The sequence below is a fragment of the Fringilla coelebs genome (genome assembly GCF_963513975.1).
Source record: "Fringilla coelebs genome assembly, chromosome: 7".
NCBI lineage: Eukaryota > Metazoa > Chordata > Aves > Passeriformes > Fringillidae > Fringilla > Fringilla coelebs.
In genome coordinates, this window is record NC_140035.1 from 26,173,211 (window position 1) to 26,198,197 (window position 24,987).

Sequence of the window (24,987 nt, forward strand, 5' to 3'; positions counted from 1 at the left end):
CCGCCCGCGCCGCGGCCCCGCGGCCGCCTCTGCGCAGCGCCCGAGCGGGAAGGGCTGCGCTCAGCCGCCGAGGCAGCGCGGTCGCTGCTCGGGTACGCGGGGCTGGGCTGGGCTGGAAGGTCCGCGGAGCGGTGCTGCCCCCCGGCCGCCGCGGGAGCGGGGAACAAGGAGGCGGGGAGGCTGTGCCGGGGCCGGCGGCGCGGTGAGGGCCCCGGGGCGGCCCGAGGGGAGAAGCGCCGCGCTGCCTCCGGCGGGAGGCCGGGGCCCGCAGGGGCTCCTCGCCCGCTCACAGCCGCACGGAAAGGCACGGGGGGAAAGGTCCCACGCCTTTGGGGCATTGTCAGGTGTCCCCGCAGCCTCCCTGCGGTTCCAGCCTTGAGCTTTTGCTTCGGGGGGTTGGAAGGCAGTGCCCGGGAAAGGCATTTGTGCAGCGCAGCGAGCCCCGTCCTCCATTGCCGGCACGGTGTCTCCGCAAGGGCTCGTCCCGGCCTGGAAGCGCTCCCTCAGTGGCTGGGTACCCAGCGCAGACACAGCAGTTCTGCATCTCAGTCGAGCACCGACCAAGGCAGCACGGCCAGGGCTGCTCTCGGCCGGCCGTGTGGCAGGAACGCTCCCCGGCGCTGTTTGTGCAGCGGTGTTTCTTCACCTTTGGCTCCATTTAATCTCTTGTTTGGTAAAACAACACAGTGCTCCTCTCCTGTGTTACTTGAACTAGCTCCAAAGACTGCCAAAGGCCATGGGAGAGGCGGGGAAGTGTCCTGGCAGCTCTCCGCTCTGGCTGCCTGGAGGCACTGCTGCAGGACCCCCACAGAAAGGCGCAGTGCCTGCGGCCGCCTCCTGAGCCCCGAGAGCAGCACGGGCCAGCAGAGGCACGGCACACATCTCCTCTGCCCCATCTCCAGTGGCTCTGTGCCCTGACAGCTCCCGGTGACACCACCGATGAGGCAAGGCCGGCCCCTCGAAGGTGGGACTGTAACCAGCTCCAGAAAGCATCCCCTCTCTTTCCCACAGGGACCGGCAAATCTGTCTGGCAGTCAAAGCCAAATGTGGTTACATCTAAAAGCTGTCAATTTCAACAGAGTGGCTCAAGATTCGTGAAAACCTCTCTGAACGATCATTACAGGTTGCACGGGGTAACAGTGAGTAAAGCTTGTTTTCAGGGTTCTGCTTCTGTAGGAGAATGGAACCCACAATTTCACTTGCCCCAAACCAGTCCATACTTGTCTAACAGCAACTCAGACTTCTCCCTATAAACATGCCAGAACACGTGTGATGATTCAGTTTTCTGTGGTTTTATGTCCTAAAGTGCTGGTCCCTTGCCACTATTCCTGCTTTTTGAGAGTTTGAAATTGCTTGTGCTATTATCTCGATTATTTTTAAAATTATTTATATAGGCAGTATGGGGAAAAAAGTAATGAGAGTCATTACATTTGAAACAAGAACTCTGCTTGAATGACTTTTTGTGTCACCTACATTCTGCCTAAACTACATCAGCAGGCAAATAGAGGGAAACTCCCATATGCCAGCCCTGGGATCTCCAACCAGAATATGGAGAAGTGTGGCAGGGCTCCGGTGCTCCCAACTGCCCCCTTTCTATCCCCAGATGAGTTTTCTTCCCCTGCAGTATTTCATAAGACCAAGTGTCTGGCTGAATAGCAACTAGAGTAAAAAAAGGCTGCATGTGAAAATGTATTGTTCCTGAAGATCATAATGCAGTGAGTGCTTTTATCCCAATAATGTGATTTTATTAGTCAGATATCCCTGAATATCTCAGGAGCGCAGCAGGCTCTCTACCAATCCTGCCCTGCTTCCCAGAAATATTTCCCCTTCTTCCCTGATAAAGCTGCTCTGGCACTGATTTCCATGAGCCTTAGACAGAAGATCAGAAATGACTTTCTGGATCATAACTGGTTAGTGAAGCTATTAAGAGAGAAGCAAGTCCACTAGAAGTTCAGTAAGGGCCCTGATTCCCCGTATTCATTCTGAGCCTACGTTTATCTTCTCTTTCCTTTCCACATCCATTTTCTAAGAAAATGGAGTACCTGGGTATTAAAGTGGCAGAGAGACACACTTGGTTTCTTCTACCTTTCCTGACGGTAAAAGGATAAGAAAAACACAACAACACGGACTTGTGGCTAAAACAGATGTCCGGAGCTGGCGTGCCTTTCTCCCGGCAGGGCTAAAGCTCAGCACAGCAGTGCAGTGGTGAGAACGTAGCCTGGTTTGGCTTTTGAGCACTGCAGAGGGCTGTAAGGACACCTAAGCTGCAGGTAATCTTGTCAAATAGGAAACAGCTGGTTTTAAGGGAAGAAGAATGATTTAAAGTATGAAGAAACACCAAGTCCATTCTTACCTCATTCAACCACTTGATAAAGCAGGCATAATGTAGCCAATTATGAGTAAATCCCACCACCTCGGATTTGGGTAAGCTGCTCGGGGTGATTAACAAAAAGTGTTTAAGCGCAATGGTCCTTGAAATACTTAAAAGATCAAAGAACAAAGTAGGCAAGATAGAAATTACTACAAATTATTTTGAATCTATGCTAATGTAACTCTCTTACTGCAATCTTCTCTTTGCTGCTTAGTATATAAAATCCTCTCTTAGAAATGAATGTGCCAGTTCTTGTGATGGCTCTGCAGACACTGGGTGCACTGCATGTCTGCGCATGGATTTTGGAGACATCCACGATGGGAAAATACTGCATCCCTCACACAGTCTCTGGTTACCAAGGCAAAGGCAGATATAAATAGAAACAATCTGATTTTTTTTAAACTCTATCTAGAAACCTGTGTTGTTGATAACCCTCTGACAGCAACGCCTTATTCCAAATGGTTCTGTTCTGCATTTGTGTGGAAACTTCTGGCTTAATCCTTTCCTCCCGAAATAAACAGCAGCTACTTCTGGTTGTCATTCCACTGAAATATGAAAATTGTCTTGGAAGTAAAGTTTGGACAAATATCTGTTTTGCTAAGAGCTTTCATCAACCAAGTGAACAAGAGCTAACACAAAGCATGGAGGAAAACCCAGAAAAGAAAGCAGTCTTTCTCCCTATGTATCACTGTAAGTAGCCATTCAAATTACTAGCACTGAAATGATTTAACAAGTTTTACATTTTCATCTTCACCAGTAGAAGAATCTTCCAGATTCTCCACACCAGTAAAATAGATGGGGTGGTGAATCACTTGCTGTTAAATACAAAGGGAATAAAGCAGAGATTAATTTGGTTGATGACAGCTTGCAGTTGCAGAATCAAGACAGCCTCAGCTTGAAGTGATTTGGACCATCTTTGAAACTGTTGGGGTGAATTAAAATGAAAATTTCTGTTTCTGCAGAAACTGGTGGGTTATCAGTAGACCTTAGAACTTGCTGCTTCTGCAAGATCCTTGCAAAAGAAGTGAAATCTTGAAATAAATGTAAAATCCAATCTAGCATTTCATTTCCTTTACACACAGAGTTACATTAAACAGTGGAAGTAATGATCAAAAATATGAAGATGTATCACTTCATAAGTGCTTGAGCTGAAACACAGGAAGTTTCTGAAAACTCTGAAGAGGGAATTGTTCCTATCAGTAATAGTACATTTATGCCTTCAACCTTGCCTCTTGATAAACTGCTATATATAATTGCCACATTTATTTAAATGTCTTGTTGCAGAAGGATCACTTAGCTTTTAGTAAATTATGTGAGTGAGTTCTCGAAGGCCTTGCAGGTCTGAAAGCTGACATTGTTCTGAAGTTTTAGTTAAGGAACAAAAAGCAAACTGAGTAAACTCTTCTTCACAACTAACCACTAGATTTCCAGCTGCACTTCATTTGCTGGAAACCTCCTCCCACTTTCAGATGTTCACAGACCTACAGCCTTACCTACATCTCCAGCTGCTGAACTTCCAGGCCACGAGATGCCAGTGTTGGGTCTTGGGAAGGGAGAGTCCATAACCCACAGAGCAAGACTGACACGTGAGCAGACATGGGGAAGGCTGCTCCAGCAGCCCTCCAGGGGCACAGGGCTGTGGTGGGGAAGTGGAACAGACATGGGGTAGGGAAAATGCTGCAAAAACCTTCCTTTTGTGGAGTCTGAGTAAGGATCCAGAGGCTTAACATTAGGTGGAAAAATTTATTATATGCTCTATAGGTGCAGTGTTTTGCAATTTGAGAGGAAATTACAGTGCAAGCAATGCACTGTATTAATTTAAAACTAGTAGCAACAACTGATTTTAAACAATTTAAAAACAATTATATGGACAGGCAGACAACAGCTATAACATTCATATAGATGCAAAGGCATTTCTCTCAGTGCAGCTGTTACCCTTTTAAAAGAAGGAAGAATCCAAGCATATGAAAGATGTGGGGGATTTAGTGTCATTTCTAATGGTATTGTCAGTGTTTCTCTTCTTGAGTCCTTAGAAAGAAAATCCATCAGATGACAGAGAAGATGGAAGAGTTGAGTCTAAGCAATTTCAGGTACCTTAAAACTAACAGGGAAGGTCCCTTAGCACCACTGTCCAGGCTTTGGTGGCCCAGAGTTGGAATTAGAACTGCAGAAGGTTACCCTAAATAAGCTCGCTGCAGGACTTACACGTGCACAGTTAGACTTTTCTGAGAAAAACTATTAGTGTTAAAGTTTGTGTTAAAATACTGAAAAGCATTTTTCTTTTCCACAGAAGAAATCTGTATCCCTGACCTGCAGCAACAGCTATTTCTAATTTCTAATATGTGTTGGTTCTGCCAGCCCAAAGTACAGCTTTGCAGGCCTCTGTCTTGGCTCCAGCACATCTTAAATTTTCTTCTCAGGTACTAAGCCTCCATTAACATGAACTTAGTCTTTAGTAACTGTCAAGCTGGTTTTATTTTACCTGAAGACAAAACAGGTAGGAGCAGAAGAGAGAAGCTAAGATAAAGAAAGGTTTACTCCCACATGCCTGTGCTGTTGGTATCCCTGCAGCGATCCAGATGCTCGCATACCAGCCAAGCAGCTTCTGCATTGCCTGTAATGACATCTTAGATTGCAGCAAAGGCAAAAGGAGGGATTTAATCAATGACAGCAGCACTGCAGTCTGTCCTTATGCTATCAAACACAGCTCCCCAGCCCTGGTTTGCTTGTATTCACTGCTAGCCAAGGTAGTACAGGAGATTTAATAGTGTGTGAAACATTAGGGCTACTAAAAATCCACCTTGGGTGTTCTGAATAACCTCCCTGGTTACTTTTCTCCCCCAAACATTGGAATATTCTATTTCCCTAACTACTGTTTAGCTCAGGGATTTTTCCCTTAAATGGCTGTAGTCTTAGGTTACTTGTCAGCTTCAAAAGACATCACATGTGCAACATTTTTGTCCTGTCAGCTGGTAGTGGTTTTCAAAACAGGATGCCTATTTTTCCCCCGATTATTTCCAAGTGAGACACAGAAGTCTGAGCTTTTGTTTTCAGTTGGTTATACAGGTTCAACCTGGTGATTCATTCTTCCTGCAGCTACATTTCCAGGAAAAGACAAAGCCCTGGCTCTTCTCCAAGTTACCCAAGTAAGATCAGAAAGCACTCCTCCCCCAGCTGTGACACTTTCTAAGAAGGGAGAAATTGAACAAAACACATCCCAGAGTTGGTGTCATCACCCTGCAGATAGGCAAGGAGCTGCATGACCTTGGAAAGGCATGTGCAGTACCCAATCAGGGTGAAGATAACAGCAGTTTACTGGATTTAAGATTCTCGGCCCTGTAAAGCACAACCAAGTGTGTGCAACGAGCCTATTCTCTATTTCTGGGACTGATGGTGACTGTGAAGCTAGATGGTTTACAGGAAATTCTGCAATTTCATTTCAAGCCTTTTAGAAGACTTTCATCTTCTTGTTTGCAGTTGGTGTGGACAAGAACATATGCTTGGAGTTGGGAATTTTTCAAGAGTTATAAAGAAGCTGGTAACTTTGGCTTCAGACATCTCCTCTTAGGGATACTGCTGCTTACAGATGAAGGGAAGCCTGGTTTTGCATAATGAGGCAAAGGACGACAGGATTGTGTGGTTGTGAATGCAAGTGCTGAGATTTCAGAGAGGGACTTAAATAAAAACCTGCACCACTCTGCCTACAGGGAAATGTAAAGACTTGTCTGAGAAGTGCAAGCAGACAGCAGCTCCCATGTACTCAGCAAATGGGCCAAGTAAAGAGACAGAATTACCTCCCCTTGTAAGCCCACAAGCCAAAACACAGCTGGTAGCACTAATATTAGTTGTGTCAAGCCTGGTAGTCTTCATTTATTATGCACCCTGCAAATAATTATACATATATTTAAGTTTATAGCTCAGAAGCTGCATTTAGTGGTTGGCAGGGTGTGCTCCTCACTTGGAGTAGTTGGCAGGGTATTGCTTCTCTGACCTCATTAGACTAACATGAGGAGCAAGTCTAGTCCTTTGTATATTCAGAATAAACCACAGGTCTTTCTAATCTCTGCATATTAGTAGCAAAGGTCACTACTCCTTTGGCTGTCATCACAATCTGATTTAGGGTTTGTTTCAAGATGCTGTCTGGCCTTTCTTAAAGGCTGTGTGGAGCTCTGAAGTTTGCAGCAACTTCCCGAGAGGGCTTAAATTAGGATTTGTTTCCCACATTTTTGAAAATTAGTTTGCTTTCCCTTTTGTGAAAATTAAAGCACCTGAGGGTTTCTGCCCACTGGGTGCCCTGCTCAGAGACAAGGGGTGGTAATTGGGAGACCCATGGCACACACATCTCTTTCTGGAGCAGGAGGAAAAAAGGTTGAATCCCAACAGTCTGTAGTAAGCTATTTTCAGCTCAGGCATTCATTATTGCCACAATCCACCACCCAAAAAGCCTGCTTATGCAAAATGTGGATCTAGGTACGTGCTGCCCATTGTACATCAAAGTAACTGATTTTTTTAGTAATGGAAATCTGATGATTCACTGGGGTAAATCAAACAGAACAGTAGAAAGATGAGACAGAAAATAGGAAGAGGACCAGGAGCAGTAGTAAATCATGATAGATTTAGAGGGTATTCAGTGTATTACCATAGCAGTAAGTCAATAGAATGTTAAACTGAATAAGAAGCTGAATGTTAAGCTGAATGTTATCTAAATAAAAGATAATGTGTTTCATTTCTGCAGGGTGTTGCTCAGACTACACCTATTAACAGGATCACCTGGTTCTACAGAAAATACACACAGCAACAGGTTTTGTCATATTAACCTGGTAAGTCAGATCTGAGTTAAGTCTTTAAGAGTTACTTTGCCAAAATAGAGCAGGAAATTATTATTCCTCATCACTGCAGCTAAATGAAAACATGCACAGATATGGAAAATTACTCTTTACTGTTGTACAGAGGTATGTGGAAGCGGAAGCTCAACTTCTCCTGGAATGACAAGGAGGTGGGACAGTTTGCTGTTTCTGTGACTTCCAGGGATTAAATTCAGCTTCCTCTTGTTTAAGACCTACATGAATAAGTCCTCACATGGAAACAGACTACTGATTTCTTTCCTCCCTCTGCATGTTTGTATAAATCCTGATCCTTTACCACAGCAGTAGCACAGGGGAAGAGCAGCCTTCATCTCTCCCCCTTTGCAGAATTACACACTGAGAACAAGTATGAAACCCATGGGAAACTTCAGCCTCTGTGAGGCAGAGGAACCAAAACCTTCACACCCAAATAGCAGTGAGGCACATCACATACTCCAGCCACTCTGAGTTCCCAGCATTTTTCACCTATTGGCACAGGTATGTGGGGTTTTGGCTCTTGGCCCCAAAGGCTGGGTCCTGGTGCTCAGCTGCCCAGTGAGCCACTCCTGCTCACTTCCTCACCCTTGAACAAGGATTTTCCACTGCCCAAACCCACAGCTTTCACAAAGGATTTCCTTGAGGCTGCTCCAAAGCTGAGAGTTAGTAGAGGTCCCAGCTTGCTGCTGGGATGCCCTGAGGCACTTGCTGCAGCTGCAGCTCCCTTTCTTTGCTGAAGCCAGGCAGCCCCACAGCCCAGGGCTGCAAGGAGCAGACAGACTTGGCTTTAGGCACAGACACTGGCCATGGCTGCTGTCCGGCTGAGGTGTGCACATTTGCCTGTGCCTTCTAGCACTGCTCTGGATGGAGCAGCTCACCTCCACTGGCATGGAGCCCCTGGAGGGGGCCCAGCAGTGCAGCAGGAGTGCAGCTTGCTCAGCCTCTCCAGCTTCTTAAAATAGTCAGCCAGGTGCAAAGAGTGAGGGAAGGTACTGCTCTTCTCGTGCAAGAGGAAATTATGCCAGTTTTCATATTAAATAGTGCAGATGCAAGCCAACTCTTATTCTTGCTTGAGAATCAATTACTTCAATAAGTCACGGCAACCCTCTAGCTTCTTCTTTTTCCCCACCATGCTCACAAAAAAACACTGGGTGCAATGCCAGAGGGAAGAAAACACCAATCTCTCAATGGCTATTTTGCATGAAGCCCCTTCTTCTCTCCCAGGTCAGTCTCCTGTTCCACCCAATGGTTATCGCCTGGCCTTTCCTAGGACTGGGAGCAGGACTGGCTGGCCTACAGCTTTCCGAGCAGACTGCAGAGGCTGCAGAGGGACTTCAGTTGACCTGAAGAGGTTCAAGAAGAGCTGAAAGCAAATCTTCCCCAAGGCCCTGGTGTAATCCACAGCAAGGTCAGATTCCTCTGGAGTAACAAGGCTTTGCTAACTGTCAGTAGCATGTAGACAGGCTTAGCTAACACAGTTTAGAGAAATTGCTGGTAAGTGAAAAGGTATCATTCATCAGTCTGAGGGAATAATCCTCATGTAAGACTATAAATCATTTGGTTTATCACTTTATTGTGCCTGGGATTAAGCTGTACAAATTCTGGAAACACAGCATCTCTGACTTCCTCTCTTCAAAGAAACTACACATGGTTTGCCCAAAAACTCCATGTTTGTCATCACATGGGAGAGCCAACATGAGGATTTGTCCTACAAAACAGAGTAAAACCCTGAGCCTGCTTATCTTTGGAATAACTGCCAGCATGATAGCAGAGTTTTGTAATACTTTTGTGTGTTCTTAAGTCTTCTGCAGAGCCATTCTTCTTATCAGGGGCCAGAGTTAAATTTTTGTAGCGATAGCGGGTCATTTCATTGCGGAACAACGCATGTTTGCCTTTATCAGGGCCTCTTACTGCTGTGGGTATCTCGCCCTCCAATCCATCTTCCCTGGAGTGTATTTGAACATTCCAGTCCCCTGAGGAGATCTCAGGTAGCTGAAACTCATCAAGCAAATACGCAGCTGCTGGGGACTTTCAGGGCTCCCTGGGGATGCAGTGTCCCCGTGCAGTGTTGCTTTCCCGGACTGCCGGCAGGCACCGCGCACGGCAGCGAGCTGAGCGCCCGGCGAGCGGCTCCCCCGGGACGGGAGCCCTTCAGCCCTCGGGAGGGAGGGGAGAGGCCGGCCACGAGCTGCTCCAGCTCGCAGGAGCTGCGGCGGGGCAGCGCTGGCGTTGTGGCTCGTGTTCCTGCGAGTGGCTGTCCCCCGGCTGTCCCCCATTCCCGCACGGCCGCTCCCGCCGCGCCCGTGGCACGTGCACGCCGGGCCAGCGCGAGCCCCCCGGGGGCGGGGCCGAGCGCACGGCGCCGAGCGGGCGTGGCCATGGGGGCGCGTCCGAGGCCTCGCGGCCGGCGGTGCGTGTGCGCGTGCGCGCGTGCGCGTGGGGAAGGCGAGGGGAGGGAAGGGCGGAGACGCGGGCCAGGGGAGGGCGCGGCGGCGGGCGCGTGACGAACCCCGCGCCCATTGGCGGAGCGGCCGTCACGCGGCGCCGCGGCGGGAGGCGATTGGGCGGTGGCGGGGCGGGGCCCGGGCTCCCCCCGGCGGGCTCTCGCGCGAGACCTGTGCTCGCCGCGTGCAGGAGGCGGCGGGGCGGTCGCGCGGCCGTGGGGGCGGGCGGGGCCGCGCGCGGCCGGGGCGGGGGCGGAGGCGCTGAGCCCGCCCCGCGCTCCGACCCGCCCTGCGCCCGCCTCCCCTCCCCCGGCCCAGCCCGGAGCCGCGCAGCCGGGGCCCGGCGGGGGAGCTCCGAGCTCCATGGGCAACACCGTCACCTGCTGCGTATCCCCGGACGCCAGCCCCAAGCTCAGCCGGGCTCGCGGCGGCGGCGGAGGGGCAGCGCCGGGGCCCGATCGCTGGGCGGACGCGTACCAGGCGGCGGCAGCGGGCGGCGGCGGCGGCGGCGGCTCGGGGTCGGCGGAGGCCGAGTCGGGGGACTCGGATCCCGGCGGCGGCGGCGGCCCCCACCTCCAGCACATCAGCGACCGGGAGTTCCCGGATGGTGAGCGGCGGGCGGGCGGGGAGCGCCGGGCACCGCATCCCTGTGCCCTCGGTGCCCCCGCTCCGCCCGGGTGGGCACTCGGGGGGCACCGGCGGCCCGAGGCGCGGCCCCTTTGTCCGGCGGCGGGGGCAGCGCGGTCCCGCCGGCCCCGCGGGGCTCGGCCCGCGCCGCGCCCCAGCCAAAGTTCCCCGCGGCTGTCAGGGCGCCGGCACAGCCCCGGCGGGTCCGGCTGCGGGCCGGGACCTCCGCCCGCGGGACAAGCCTGGGGCCGCTCGGCGAGTCCCCGCCCGGGCCAGGAGCGCCTCCCCTGCCGGGCAGCGCCCGGCCCTGCCCGGATCCCGGAGAGAGGGTCGGGGAACGAGCAGAGAACGTGGCAGAGCCCCCGGCTGCTCCTGGCTGAAGCGGAGAAGTCTGGCTGCTCCTTTCTCTCTAACTATGGAGTCGTGACTCGGTCGTAGTGTTCGGGCAGATCGCAAAAGCTGCTGCATTTCCAGTCTCTGTTGAACAGGAGGAAGGAAGAGGGTGTGTGGGGAGTAAGGGAATTAAGAATTACAAAGATTGTGTGCATATGACATCACCGTGGCTGGACGTGAGTAATTTATACTCTGGCTGTGCAGGGTTGTAACTGTGGACTCATGACACCGGCGTTCCTTGTCGCGTAGCTCTCGGTGTTCCCAATTTGCTTTCCTTGGCCTCATGGGAAGAAGGTACGTGTGTGCTGCTCAGATTGCTTGCAGTGGCGCCCGGAGCGCTGGTACCTCACAGAGCCGCTCGGTAAGGCATCTCCTCCCGGGCCGGGAGAGCCGCCGGGCTGTGCTGCCGGGAGGGAGCTCCCCGGACATGTAACAGGTTCGGGGTGCTCCTGCCTGCCTGCCCGGGCGCTCACGTGGTGCTGCTGCTGCTGCAGCCGCACGGCGCAGCCTAGCACCTCATGATATTCAAAACTTAGTTTAATTAACAAACATCTTGCTGTTCCTCTTCGCAATTCTAACCACACCTATGGGAAATATATTCGCTTGGAAAAAGATAGTCTGCCTGACATCTTTAATGTACGGTGCTTACAATAACAATAATCACTGTAATCCATACTCTTCTTGAACTTAAGAAAAAAATTTTTGCTGTCAGACTCGTTGCAGAAGAGCGTGAGGAGACCTTCAGAAATGGAATTATTCAACTTGCAGGGTTCTGCACAGCACCATATGGTGCAGCTGTTCCAGAAATGAGATGGAGCAGTCAGCCCCTTGGATCTCCTCTGAGACAGCTGTGCGGGAGTAGAAATTATGTTTGCTGCCTAGGAGAAATAAACCTTTATTTTTGCAGGAAGATTATTACAGAACTCTCTCAACTCATTAGGGGAGGAGGAGCTAAACTCCCTAAAGATTCTAATAAGCCATGCAAAAATGCCTAAGCTGAACAAATCTCCTCAGGAGTAAGGGTTGTATTTGTTTGAGTCTTTAGTATGTGATCATGTCAGCTGTGCTAAGTAACAGATTTAATTGTGAATTCATCCATGTTTCAGGACTGGCCTTGAAGTAGAGGAGTATTAATTTTTTTTTTTTAAATTTGCAAGCCTGAATAAAAGTGTATGGTCCAAGAATAAGATACTAGCTGTCTGTTACAAATTTTACTTTTGTAGTTATAGAAACCTGAGCCTTCATTAGAACTGCATAAGTGGTATACGTTTAAGATGATTTTAAAGATCACTTTTACAGTGGTTCGCTATAGCCCTCCAAAGTTGATCTGCTGCAAGTGATAGATGACATTTGAAGTTTTCTGATGGATACAACTCTTCAGAGGTGCAGAAAGTATCAAATTTTGATTCCTTTATTAAAATAAATTCAGGGTAGTCAATCTTAAAAGTAAAACTTCTTGTGTTGATTTTTGAATGTTGCAAAGCGCTCCCTGGATAGAATTGAAGAAGTTATGTTCAAAATGTAAAGCACTATTTGTGAAGGCTGAAATCCAGTGTTATGATCCAGGCTTTATGAAGAAGTTAGAAGTGAGACAGCTATTTGTTCAATTTAATACCTTCTATGAAAGAATAAATCTGTAATAGGCCAGATAGCTATGCTTATTCCTCTTAAACTCTAGGATGTTGGCATACCCAAACCATGCAGACAGCCTGCATGTGTCTGTGATCTTGACTACTAGAAAGTATTGGTTTCATGTGGGGGATAAAGCATATTTCTGTAATAGATTATTGTATAATATCATGGGCTAGCTAAGATGCATACTTACTCTGTAATGGGAGGCTGAGAACCTACTGATTGCCCTTTTCTTGAATCCTTTGGCAGGGAGAAAGGAGAAAGCTGCAAGGAAAAAAGACAAGATCATTTTGGCTATTTTTGTTCCACACTGTTCAGTTCTAGGAGTTTCTAAGAAAATTGCTAAATATATCAGAAAGCTAGCATCCAAATGGGATGGAGATGCTTCATTCCTTAAATTTCTACCTCCATGTTGTTTGTTGTTCTACAGTCTGTCTTAAGTACCTTTGCACTTGTTTTGCTAAAATTGAATGTTTTGGTTGTATCAGGAATGCAGAAGTTACCAACTGAGCTTTGGACTTTTTGTTTTATATTGTTTCGTAGCTTCGTGTTGCTCTTCCATAGCAAGTGGAATGTGTTCCTCGCAGGTCTGTGCTCTTAAGTGAGGATTATTCTGTAGCTTCTTCAGCACTCTCCTTAACAGGCACTGCTTTCCAGCCAGCACTGCTTGGATTGTCTGTATCAGATCAGAAGGAAACAAGAAAATTCTCACTCTTTAAAATGGACAAATTGCAATGTGGTATTTATGTATGACAAAAAATCAGTGGTAGGTGGAATGGAGGTAAAACACACTGTAAAACCGAAAGACTCATGTTTCAACAAAGGTTAATTCAAACAGGAAAGGTTTGTCAGATCCTCTTCTAAGAGAATTTAAAGCATGACCTTGTATTTTATGGCTCTCAAGATCCTGAGCCGTAACCTGTTTGGTGCACGCTTTCTCCAAATGAGAAATAAGCCTGTATTTGTGGTTTGATATGCTAGGGCAAGTTGGATTAAGTAAGCAGGGAATAAACATAACTTTGAAAGCAGAAGTTTTTTCCAGATAGGTTCATGCCTACTGCTAATATTAAATATCAAAGTCTGCCATGAATCTGAAGCAGCTAGTTGACTTTTCAGCTGAGCATTAAGTGTTCCTTAAATCAACAGTTCAACACAGTTTGCATTGACCAAAAAGGCTTTCCTATCTAGTTTTAGTGATGGTAGCTCTTTGATCTTAGTGTGCCATTTAGTGGGCTGTGGTGATTGGTTTGGTGTTTAGTGTGGTTGTTTGGGTTTGTTTGGTTGTTTGGGTTCCCCCCCCCCAAATGAGTGTCTGCTAATCTTTATTTTGGGCTTCCTTTTTTTTGTTTTCCCTGAGATTTTTTTTTCTTGTTATTTAGGGGAAGAACTTACAGCTGACACTTTCTTGCTAGATCCCTATGTTTAAACATAGATCTACTTCAAAAATTCTTTGATCCTTGGATAAAAGAATGAGACCTTGCTTAGCAGATGTTTCTCACTTGTACTTGAAATCATCTCCCTGCACTGCTGCTGTTCACTGAGTTTGAGCAGAGGTTTGCCTGATTCCCTTGAACCAAGGGGAAGAGTACTGCCCTACTGAAGTGGTGGGACAAAGTGATCTGGTACCCTCAGCTGAATAACTGGGGCATGGAGAATGACAAGGGAAAAGGCAGGGATAAGAGGGAACAGCAAATGGGATCAGGAGAGGAGCTGATTGGGATGTGATCATCACACACTGGTTAGATGGGAAGGCAAATGGAAGAGAACTTTGAAGAGGGATGTAGTGAGTGACGTTTACCTGGCTAGTGCCTAGAGTAACTCTTGAAAGCTTCAGGTTGTCTGCATGCTGAAATTACTAAACAGTGTTGAAGGTGAACAGACATTTGGATATATTGATTGTCTGTGATCTGGTTGTCTCTATCAGTTTGTCTGTAAATCTCCTTGCAGAAGGTCTAAATACTGTTCATTTGTTTCTCTTATATAATTTCATCTTATTTCAGGCATGTGGGTGGAGGTTTTTTCCTGGTTGTTTTTTTTTTTTTTTAGTTTGGTGTTGGTTTGTTGTTGGGTGTTTTTTTAAATCCTAGTTAAAATGTTAGTTAAGTTAAAACATTTTGGTGCAAAGAATAGCTTTTTGATGCCAGCAGTTTTATCACAGGGAAGGCTTAACCATCTTGTGTTGGTTTTTGTGCCTCTCTGTTTGAAGATCTATAGCTGCATAGGTTGATAAATACTGTTGTCTATGTGGACAAACATGAAGCCAGAGCTAAAAACCAAATTATGCTCTGGTGCCTTTTCTTAGTATTCCCTCTCCTTTTTTCCTTGTAGTCACCGAGTTTTTCACCTTACTTAGACTGACTTTTGGTTCCCCATAACTGTGTTTGTAGCAGCTGCAGATAGTCTGTGATCTTGACAAATATGAAGTATTGCACTTTCTGTAAGCCTGAAACACCTTCCACGTTGTTACCTTAAGAAGCTTGATGCCATGGCTTCTAGAAACAATCTGTGAAGTACCTGTAGTGGAAATCACTGAATCATAAAGTCATCCAGGAACAGCAATAAAATTTACCTATAAAATTGGGAATTTGCTATAAAATAATTTGTTGTGGCACTATAATATTTGTATTTCTATATTTATGCTTGGATGCTGCTGGCAACTAAAGAATCCTCTATCCTTTTTTTTTCTCTTCAGTAAGTCTTGGAGACTTTCACAGCAGGCAAGTAAACCTTAGGTTTTTAAGAATAGTTGATATAGACCATATGTACATGAAGCTCATGTGGAGAGAGACTGATTTTGTTTCTGGTGTGTTTCTTCAGGCTTTCAGCATAACAGCTATTGAAAAGAAATATATAATCAGAGAGGTTTGATGAGACTTTTAGAACTAAGGAAACTGAATTCATTTTAATCTGAACTTTTTTTTTTTTTTTAAACTGATTCTGTGTGACTTACCTCTGGCATCCTTATCCTCTGCTGGCTTTCTTTAGGAGATTTGCTGTTTTCCCTCCTACCTGCAGGGTAGATGTTGAACAGCAGAAGTTCAGTGGCTAGAAGTATGTGCTCTCTCAAGTGTGATCATTGTGGTGAGGTCATACCAAAAAGCTGACTAACAGGGGAATGAACTCTTGCACAGCCAACAAAACACAAAACCCTACTCCTCCCAGATTCATATTGCACATTAAATTAACATTTCTAGCTGTGTTTCTTCCATATGCAGGGAGAAGGAAGAAATTACTATGGGAGGCGGGAGGAAAGTTCTACCAAACATGAAAAACCCAGACCTTGCATCTGTAGATCCTTGCCAGCAAGTTTATGTTGAGATTTCTAAACCTATCTGTTTTTTTCTTTATTACATCTAGAGTTTGAGTGTGCACTTTTATTTCACACTTTAGAAAAATAATGTTTTCAGAAGAAAATTCTGAATGCTTTGATTTCAAGAGATAAGTGAGGATGGTACTGAGTTTAAAAAAATTTGGTGCTATTTATTTAAACATGTAGTAAAGCCAGATGAATAAAATTGAATATCTTCCTTGCAGGTGATATGAATATCAGGATTACCTTGACAGCTTACACAAAAATCCCCCTGTCAGCCAGGTAGCATTCTACAGTGTTTGATGAGCAGTGTGTGTATAGCACAGCTTTGCTTCTCTTTGGACTTCTGAAAGGGTCTGGAATCATTGCAATAATCAAACATTGTTGATTTTTTTCCAGTTTAGTGAAAACTAACACTGGCTTGTTATGAAATGTGTCAGTCAGGCTCAGATAGTAAAATGCTGAATGCCAGTATATTTCAAAGACTAAAACAAGCTTTCCTGTAAAGCTCTTGGACATGTTTTGTTATGTGAGTAGTTATTTTTCTTTTACAGAACAAACTGCAGGTAAGGTCCAGGCTTCATTTGAAGTTTGCAAATGCAAGCAACTGGAAGAGGTGAAAAACGTACCACGTGCCAGTCCTTCAGGTGGCATGTGACACCAGCAAACACTGCAGTGTGTCTTGCTTTGGTCACCTGCAGACACAACCTGAGACTGGAATTTCTGGTACTCGCCTGTTCTGCTTTCTGAACCATGGCTGGAAGTCAGGCAGAGAAGGTGTGAGGAATGTTATGGGAAGGCTTTCCTTAGGCCTGCTGTTGTCAGCATAGATCTAAGAGTGTAAAATTTGGTTACTCTATATATAACTCTATATATGTTAAAATATACCAAAATAGGTTTTTTTGGTATGGTTTGGTGGTTTTTGTGGGTTTTTTTTTGTTTGTTTGTTTTTAGTTTGGTTTTATTTGGTTTTTTGTTTTGTTTTGTTTCATTTTTCATTTGGTTTTTTTGGGAGGACATTTGGTTTTTTGTTTTGGTTTGGTTTTGAGTTTTTTTGTTTTGGCTTATCAGTTAGAAAATTAGAGCTGTGGACTTCCACTTTAACCTCTGGTGATAGTGAGTTGTGTTATGTGTGAAGGTTGGTGTGGGGAATAAAAAGTGACAGCATAGAACGAATTCTTTCTCCTTGTCCTTTAAATGATCCTAAATTAAATGCAGTGCAGGAACACATCCCTAACAAAACATTAGTTACTTCTACAATCTAGCTTGTGAGCTACTGTTTTCCTTCCAGTCCAAAGATAAAATCTTAAGGGCATCTTGTTTACCACTGTTTTAACTCGTCCTGCTTTTGCTGTGGAATTTGGGGCACTCCTGATAACCTGCCTTGGCTAAAATCTGTAGAAATGCTTATAACCCTGGCAGGTACATCAGGAAACGTGTGGAAGCCTCCTGGCTCCGTTCGGTCCCAGAAAGGGAGGGTGGGTGTGGTGGTGTGTTGTGTGGAACAAATATGTATTGGTAATGGTATAACTGTTTCTGTAGTAGTGCCATAAAAATTAACTGACAGCTATTAAATAGCTTTAAAATATCCCTCTGTGTCTATTGTGTAAATTCACAATCTTTCTAAATAATCTTTTAACAATCTTTCAAGAAGGGGAGTTGCAAATAGAAAGCAACCTATGCATGTTGGGCTCTCTGGTGCAGTTGGAGTGGCTGGGACAAATAAACAAAGCAGGTTAAATGTAGAAACCAGAGTTGTAACTTTCCTAAAAGGTTTGGGGAAAAGAATTAGAGTAACATAATTTGAAGGAGAAATAATTTTATATGAAATTATTGTTAGGAATAACAGACTTTCTGAAATGGATTGGCAGATTTGCTCATCTAATTTGTTATCATTTTTACATTTTTACTGGGAGTGTTAAGGGGCTTGCATCTTTCCAGCACAAGGTAATACAAGGGAAACTCAAGCATTAGTCACAGCTAGTAAATCATTGAGCAAGTGACAAAACACAATTTACAGCAAAGAGATTATTGTATTATTTAATGCTTTAAAGTTGTGCTGTATCAAAATGTTGCTGCTGTCTAGTGAAGCAAAGGATGGGACTAAAACTGTTGAAGAAAATGCAGTAGTTTATTGTTCTGAAGTAGTGAAATTGTCAAAGGGCTGCTACTTAGTGTCATCTTTGACTGTCAGCTTTATTCACAGGATAATACATGTAGCAGGATGCAATGTGTAAAACGTGTTTGTAATAATTAGGAGTCACCCGTGGAGGTGTGTAAACCATAGATAAGTAGCTAGCCTAATAAATTCCTAAAACCTACACAGTCTTACATGGCATGGATAAAAGTGAAGTCTTCATGTGGATTTTGTGTTGTGGAAAGGATGCAAGATTTTGAGCTAGGGCAGAGGATTGCCTTTAAAGTTGATGTGATCTGCCCTGCAGGGGACTGTGTGCACAGCAGCAGCAGCAGCAGAGGTTGCTGAGATTGTCTGGAGTGCAAGTGAGCTGCAAGGGATTCCTCAAAGGGGGAGCAGTGGCAGAGGGAAGCCAGTTCAAGCTTCTCTCTGCTCCACCTGGAGGCAGGGTTGATCTGACAAGCTTGCTAGTGCACATGAGTAAATGTCTCTGAGAGATGCAGAGAAATAAGGGGGAAGGTTGTTTTTAACTCCCAGTTCTCAGATTGGTGAATGGCCCTTGTGTAGCAGCATTATTGTCCTGTTCTCATGGACCTGATTTCTGGTGGGAATCTTCCCTTCTCACCTCTTTATCACTAAGTGTGAGGGTCTGATAGAAATTGTTTTGATTTCTATTGAGTTTATAGCCTCTAGAACAAAAATATTCTGGAGCTGTTTTCTTGCTTTTTATATCATCCTTTTGTTCCTCTCATTTCTCTCATTCTTGTTTCTGCATGTTTTAATTTCCAATATTCCTGTTTATCCTGTGCCATACATGCTTTCTTTTTCTGTTAGCTTAGTGTGAAGCTTGAGTTTTCTGTCATACAACTTCTGATGCAGCTCCTACTCACCCTTACCCTTACCTTCAGGGCTTGTATCTTGGCTTTGGACTCCTAAGTGCTGCCAGGATGAAGTATTAGGAGTTGTGCTTGGTCGTGAGTCAAATTGTTTGCAGACAGATTTATCTCTTCCTCTGCCTTTTCTTTTGCTGTTTCCCATTATATTTTACCTCTGCTCATGCCCTTATCTGCCTCTTGCCTTATGTTTCCTTCAGCTGTATTGCTGTTGCTTTTTGGTATTTCATGAGCAACATTGGCAGTTCAGGACAAGCAAATCACATGATTGTTTTTTCCATTGCTTAGAAAAAAGCATCGTCCAGGGAAAATGGCACAGGCAGGATGGTTAAAGTTCTCTGGCAGCTTCTAAGGGGAAGGCTACAGGAAGGTGGTCTGTTAAATGCATCTTTCTTTGCAGTCTCTTGCCAGACCAAAGCAGGTACACTGTGTCTGCTCGGGCCATGGTACCTGGAATAACAAACCCAGCTACGCTTGGTCTTGGTGGTTTCTGGTGGGATTTTGTACTGGGAGCTGTGTGATGTGTCTTGGACTATTAGTACCTTAACTCTGGTTGTATAATCTGTGTGGTGGGTTTAATGTGCTGTGGCTGCTGATACACCTGGCTTCTTCCAGCAGAAAGTGTCTGGCAGAGCCAGTATGGAACTGGTGCCAGTGAAGTCTATGATCCTTTCAGTTCTGATCCTCTCCTTAAAAGTGTGAGTCTGCTTGGCTCAGGGGTTGATTCCTGTGGCCTTGTCAATTTTGTGTCACTCAGTGCATGCTGCAGTGCTGTGGATCTTCTTGCCTGGAATGACAGGAAGACATTGCAGATGCTTCTTGTCTGGGATGAAAGTTGGTTATGTTCATTCTTGTGCTTTTATCCTAGACCTGATTTCTAACATGTGAGAGGCATGGATATAGGGACTGGCAGAGCAGGAGGAGAGGCAGAAACAGTGTAAGAAGTGAGCATTAACAAGTCACATGGTTTCAAAGTAAATCAAAACCACAGGGAAGTCGAGATAGTAGTGTATTATTTTAATGAGGTGAGGGAGGATGGATGTTATCCTGTATTGTCTCTTCCCTGGGAGAAAAAGCATCTGTCCTGCTTAATATTTATCAGTGACCTGGAGGAGGTGACAGAGGATGCCCAAATTGCAGATGACAGCCAACAGTCAGTGTGCTGGAGGCTGCTTATTCAGAGGGACCTGGACACTGGGCCAACACCAACCCTATGAAATTCAGCAAGAAGAAACATGGAGTCCTGTGTTAGGAGTTACTGACTTCAGTGCCCTTTTCCTTCAGTTTTCCTATGTTTTTTCCTCCCCAGTTTTCCTTGCTGTTTTTCCCTGAATATGGCCCAAGACTTGTACAGTCCTACAAGCTCTTCCCTCCCATTCCATAGGGAGTCTCATAGCCCTGTAGGCATTAGTCCCCCAGATGGAAAGGTGATCTAGGCTCTATGGACCCTCATTGGAAGTTTTCAAGGCTCAGCTCAGTAAAACCTTGAGCAGCCTCATGTTCTCCTAAAAGCTGTTTCTGTTTTCAGCAAGAGGTTGAACTGGAGACCTCTGAGATCCATTCTAGCCTGACTTACCCAGTTATTCAAAAAGTTGCTGCTGAACTGTAAGTCAATTCTCGGTCATTTGCTCTGTTTGCGCCATAACTTGCTGATAATAGTCTGTATTTTAAGTCTGCATATTGCAGTCTTGATTGGCCTGTTGATGATACTTCAGTTACTTACAGGCTGGCAAAATACTTCCACTTCTGAATCACTGTTTGTGTTGAGTTTGTTAATGCAGTGCTAGCATTAGAAGCTGTATACTGTCTCTTAAATGTGATTTTGTTTAATCAGTGTTAGAAACTTGTCAGACTTGTGGACAAGTTTTAAACAAGTTATACTATTTTGTTAAGATGCTACAACTGGTACTTAAAATGTGGCAGTATGGCATGCTATTGCATGCTGGGTTTTTTATTTTTTCAGAGAATTAACTGTGTATCAGAAGTACTTGAGGTATGTGAGGCAAATTCCACTCTAGGGCATCTAAGACAGGACTTCTTAGAATTTACTGCATGAATAAATTCAGCTATCTGTTCACTGTGTGCTGTGAATGAGCACAGTAAGGTGACAATGGAAATACTGGTTTTGTAAATTAACTTTTTAGAACTTTACAAGATTGTCTGCTTTCAGGCTGACTCTGGTCTTTTTGAGAGGAGGGGGGAATTCCCTTTTGAACAGTCTTGGTGTGCCTAAACAGATGTTGGCTACTTAAACAGTAGAGATCCAGAATTACAGTGGTCCACATCCTGGACCAGTGCCAGAGCAAGGGCTGGACTAAGATCAGCAGTGTTGTAAAGCCCAGTACCTGGCAAATGTGGCTGTCTGGACAGCAGTGTTGTGCATTGCCAGTGGGAACCTGGAATGAGGAGTTCTGGGGACTCTGCAGTTCTGCAGTTCCATTCCCTTGCTGGTACATGGGGCTGGGGCTGTGTTGTGGGGAGGTGCAGTAGCACAAACATTCACACAGTTCATCTTCAGCACCCAGCCAGTTTGTGGTCTGGCAGAGTTCTCTTGGTTGGGTGCATAAAAGATTATGGTTTTTTTAAATTAAAAGTTGATGGTGATTCTTAGATGGCTTTTTTTTTTTAGGGGTGTGGCAGCTGTGCTGGTGTCCCAACTTAAACACTTCAGAGTGCAAGTGCTTATGCAAGTGTGTGTGCTTGTATGGCTGGCATGGCATAAGAGTGACAACTGTATATGGATGCAAAATTGCTCTTCCCAGGACTTAGAGGATCACAGTCCTGGATTATTCTGTTCATGTGTTCCATAAGTCACTGTGTCTGTAGCATGACTTCCTCAGAACAGCTGCTTCTTCTGTCAAAAGCTAAGGCAGCTCAGAATTTCATCATGATGGTCGCAATTTCATCAACAAACTTTTGTGATCACCTCCATCTTAATCTAAGGGAGTAATAGATCCTCTTCTAAAGCCATCACTGCTCTGTTGTGGCAAAGGATGAAAGCAGTCATTTGGTTCTTCAGTGACTTCATTTTAGGTTTACGTGGTTTTATTTGAAATTCCAAAAGAACTGAATAGTGTAAGCTCCATGTTTTGATATTTATCAGCACTGTAAGTGTTACTTATTAGGTTCTTTTGCAAGACTACAGAGATTGTTTCCTGCTGTATTTGGTACATAAAGCACACAGGGAAAGACCACAGAGGGAAAGACCAGCAGTGATAATTTTTTGTTGTTTTGGTATGATTTTTTAAAATTATCCTCTTGATAAAGTTCTAGCTTTCTGCTCACTACTGAGCACATGCCCCACAGCCAGCTACCCTACCATGCAGGGGCACAGATTGACTTCTGAAGATTGATTTTTGAGATCTCCCTGTCAAGTTGGTTTTTTTTTCTCAGAGGGAAAAATGTAAAATTTTTATTCATCTTGGCAAAAGTGCAATTCTGTTTCAGAGAGACAGCCCATTCTACATGGGTTTGGTCATGTTTCCATCACTGTGCTTGAGCACTTTGAGGATGGGTGGGAATTGTTGCAGTTATCATTTTTATTAAAGGTATCTCCTTTTTTTTTTTTTTTTTTTTTTGTCCTTCCTATTTCAGATTTAGCCTTGGAATCTAATCCATCTGATCATCCCAGAGCAAGCACAATTTTCCTGAGCAAGTCACAAACAGATGGTAAGCTAAGGGTTTTTTCCAATTTAACAAAAAACAGGAAAAAATTGGAAAAGTAACCAAAAGTAATAGCTCAAGAACAGTGCTTCAATTCTTTCAAAGCCTAGGGATTAGTAATTTATGTATTTACACAGAAACTTGTTTGTAGACCATTTTACTTAACACTTAAAATCACTTGATCTTTAAAATGCTTAAGTATCAGATTTCAGAGTGCAGATCCTAGTAGTCTGAAGGAGCAAGGCTCTCTTCATTAGTGTAATTCAAGTTTCAAGCAATGGTCGGTTTTTTAATGACCAAGGACTGTTTCAAAAATTGTTTTAAAGTAATAAAGTTGTAGTTGAAAAAAACCTAATTTTTCTGTAATAAATAATAAGCCTGAGCCATTAGTCTATATCAGTTGCTTTGGGATATGTTGTTTTAAACTGTTTTAATAGTTTCAGAGGATACATATTCTCCAATCCCAGCTTTAATTATATAGATGTATTGGGATGCTCAATTTCTTTGCAGATTCTGTATTTAAGTAATAACTCAATTTTCAATTTCTTTGCAGATCCTGTGTTTACCTCATAACTCAGTTTTGAAACAATTGCTGTAGCTTGTGCATTCCAAAAGACTGTTAAAAAGTGGAGGCATTTCTATATTGCAGATATAAAAATCCTGTTGTCAAATCCTGACAATAGGACATTTTGAAGTTGCAACTGAAACAAAGTCTAAGATAATATTTTTTTAAATGCTTCTGTTTCTTTTATGGCTGGTTCTTGTTTGAAGCAGTTTTGCTAAGAAAGTGATGCACTCGAGGTTGGATGTGTTGATGGAAAGCTGCAGTGTGTCTTTTAACTTGGCACAGCTTTGCCACAGGAAAGAATTATTTTGACAGGTCTGTCAGTTGCTGTCCTGCTGTTCAGTCTTGTGGCAAGTGGTAGAATTGTCAGTTGTATCAACTTTGCGGTGCTCAGATAATCTGTGAGCAGTGGGAACTAGCATCTCTGCAGAAGAGATGATACCAAAGAGATGTGAAGACCTCTTTTTTGGGGCCTCTGAGGTCAGTCTTCAAACAGCCAGAGGGCCTGACCTGCTCATTTCAGACACCTCTGGGACGAGCAGTGCTGGAGGTGGAGCTCACACGCTGACAGAGTTCATGAACAGGCACTGTGCAGCCTTCCAGCCTTGCTCTGAAATGCTCCAGCAGCCTTCTTGGGGCTAGTATTGCTTCTGAATGGCATCTGGATTTCTTCCAGGGAAATGTATTGAATTGTGTAGACTTGTGTTCGTGTAGAAAAAGGCTTCTCTAGCTGAGGTAGAAACTATTAAACTATTCTCTGAAGTTTGTATTAAATTAGTTAATTCTTGTGGAGAAGTCAGGCAGAATAATTTATTTTCTAATGTCCCTTGTTCTACTTCAGTTGACCCTCCATAGAATTAGCAGAATTAATATCTATAAGTTCTCTCTCAGTGAGATGTTATCAGGATTATGAGTTTTGATTTATGAAAAAAGTCTAAAAAATGTGGATATTCTTTTCCAATTGTGAGTTTTTCTAAAAATGTAAGAGAATGTGTCCTGCTAAAGAGTGGTAATGATCTGGGGTTAGCACTTTGGAGAGGTGCCTGTCCATGCTGGTCACATTTGTATACTTTGTGCACGTGGGCAGCTCTCCCCAGCACACTGTTGTATTGCTGCTGTCACAGCTGGAAGTTTAACCTTGCAGTCTCTTTTGAAAGACTAACACAGTTTAAAATTATCAAATAACATGGTTGCAATTATCTGATTAATAGGTGCACAGCTTGTGCCAGCATCTTCTGTACAGTGAAATACCCTTTTACCTTCTGCTAATGGGAGGAGGGAGAGCACCTAAATAATGCTGGGCACCTCACTTCCTCCTGGTGTGCTGCTTTTGCTGCTGTTGGATGTTGGACACTGGTTGTTTGAACTATCTGAAATCATCCTGGTTTTCATGATACACAGCATGTTTTCAAAGCTGAGACCTTTCTCCCCTTAGTGTTTTGGGAAGTAGTTGTTCCTAAATGTACATGTGGGTAGACAGAAGGAGTATGTAGCTTACTAGCTTGATAAAACATGGGATTTTTTCTTCAAACTACTTTTCCAGACACCTAAAAGAAAATTTAAAACTTTTAATACTTCCATACTTTAGAAAACTAGGTTAATAGAATTACTTTATTGAATGTAAATTGTGAAACCTTTCAGTTCACATTACTTTTCCTTCTTTCTAGTGCGAGAGAAGAGGAAGAGTAACCATATAAATCATGTAAGTAAACCATATGTATGTATGTAAATATGTAAATAATATTAGGGTATTGGAACAAAGACACATTCAAGGAAACAACTGTAGTAGTTCTAGGTATATAGTCTTACACATGTTCCAAATCTTCCTTAGAAGGGGAAAACTGAATTATCTTTGCCTGTCTCTAAGCAATAGCAGGCCCAATATCACAAAGCATAGAATGGCTGATGTCAGCCAGAAGAATAAAAGAATAAAAAATGAATTTTTTTGTTGTCAGTTTTAAGTATTTCAGAACAGTAAGAAAGAAAATATAAGCCAACCTGTCTGTATTTTTTTTAAACAAAAAATAAAACTGCATTAATTTCTCGGCCGAGATGGCAAGTCTTGAATGACTCTCTGATTGAGTATTGCTACAGGACTTATTTTAAAAAGT

At 44.3% G+C, this 24,987-nt stretch overlaps 1 protein-coding gene across 1 annotated transcript in view; it reads left to right on the forward strand.

The window, feature by feature from the left end:
- The first annotated feature begins 9,961 nt into the window (after nucleotides 1–9,961).
- CCNYL1 (cyclin Y like 1) overlaps nucleotides 9,962–24,987 on the forward strand; it is a 36,843-nt gene continuing 21,817 nt past the window's right edge. The window contains exons 1-3 of the mRNA XM_084208960.1: nucleotides 9,962–10,263; nucleotides 22,243–22,317; nucleotides 24,544–24,578. Of these exons, the coding sequence (XP_084065086.1) occupies nucleotides 10,020–10,263; nucleotides 22,243–22,317; nucleotides 24,544–24,578 (354 nt within the window). The 5' untranslated portion in view covers nucleotides 9,962–10,019. The remainder of the gene's footprint in view (nucleotides 10,264–22,242; nucleotides 22,318–24,543; nucleotides 24,579–24,987) is intronic.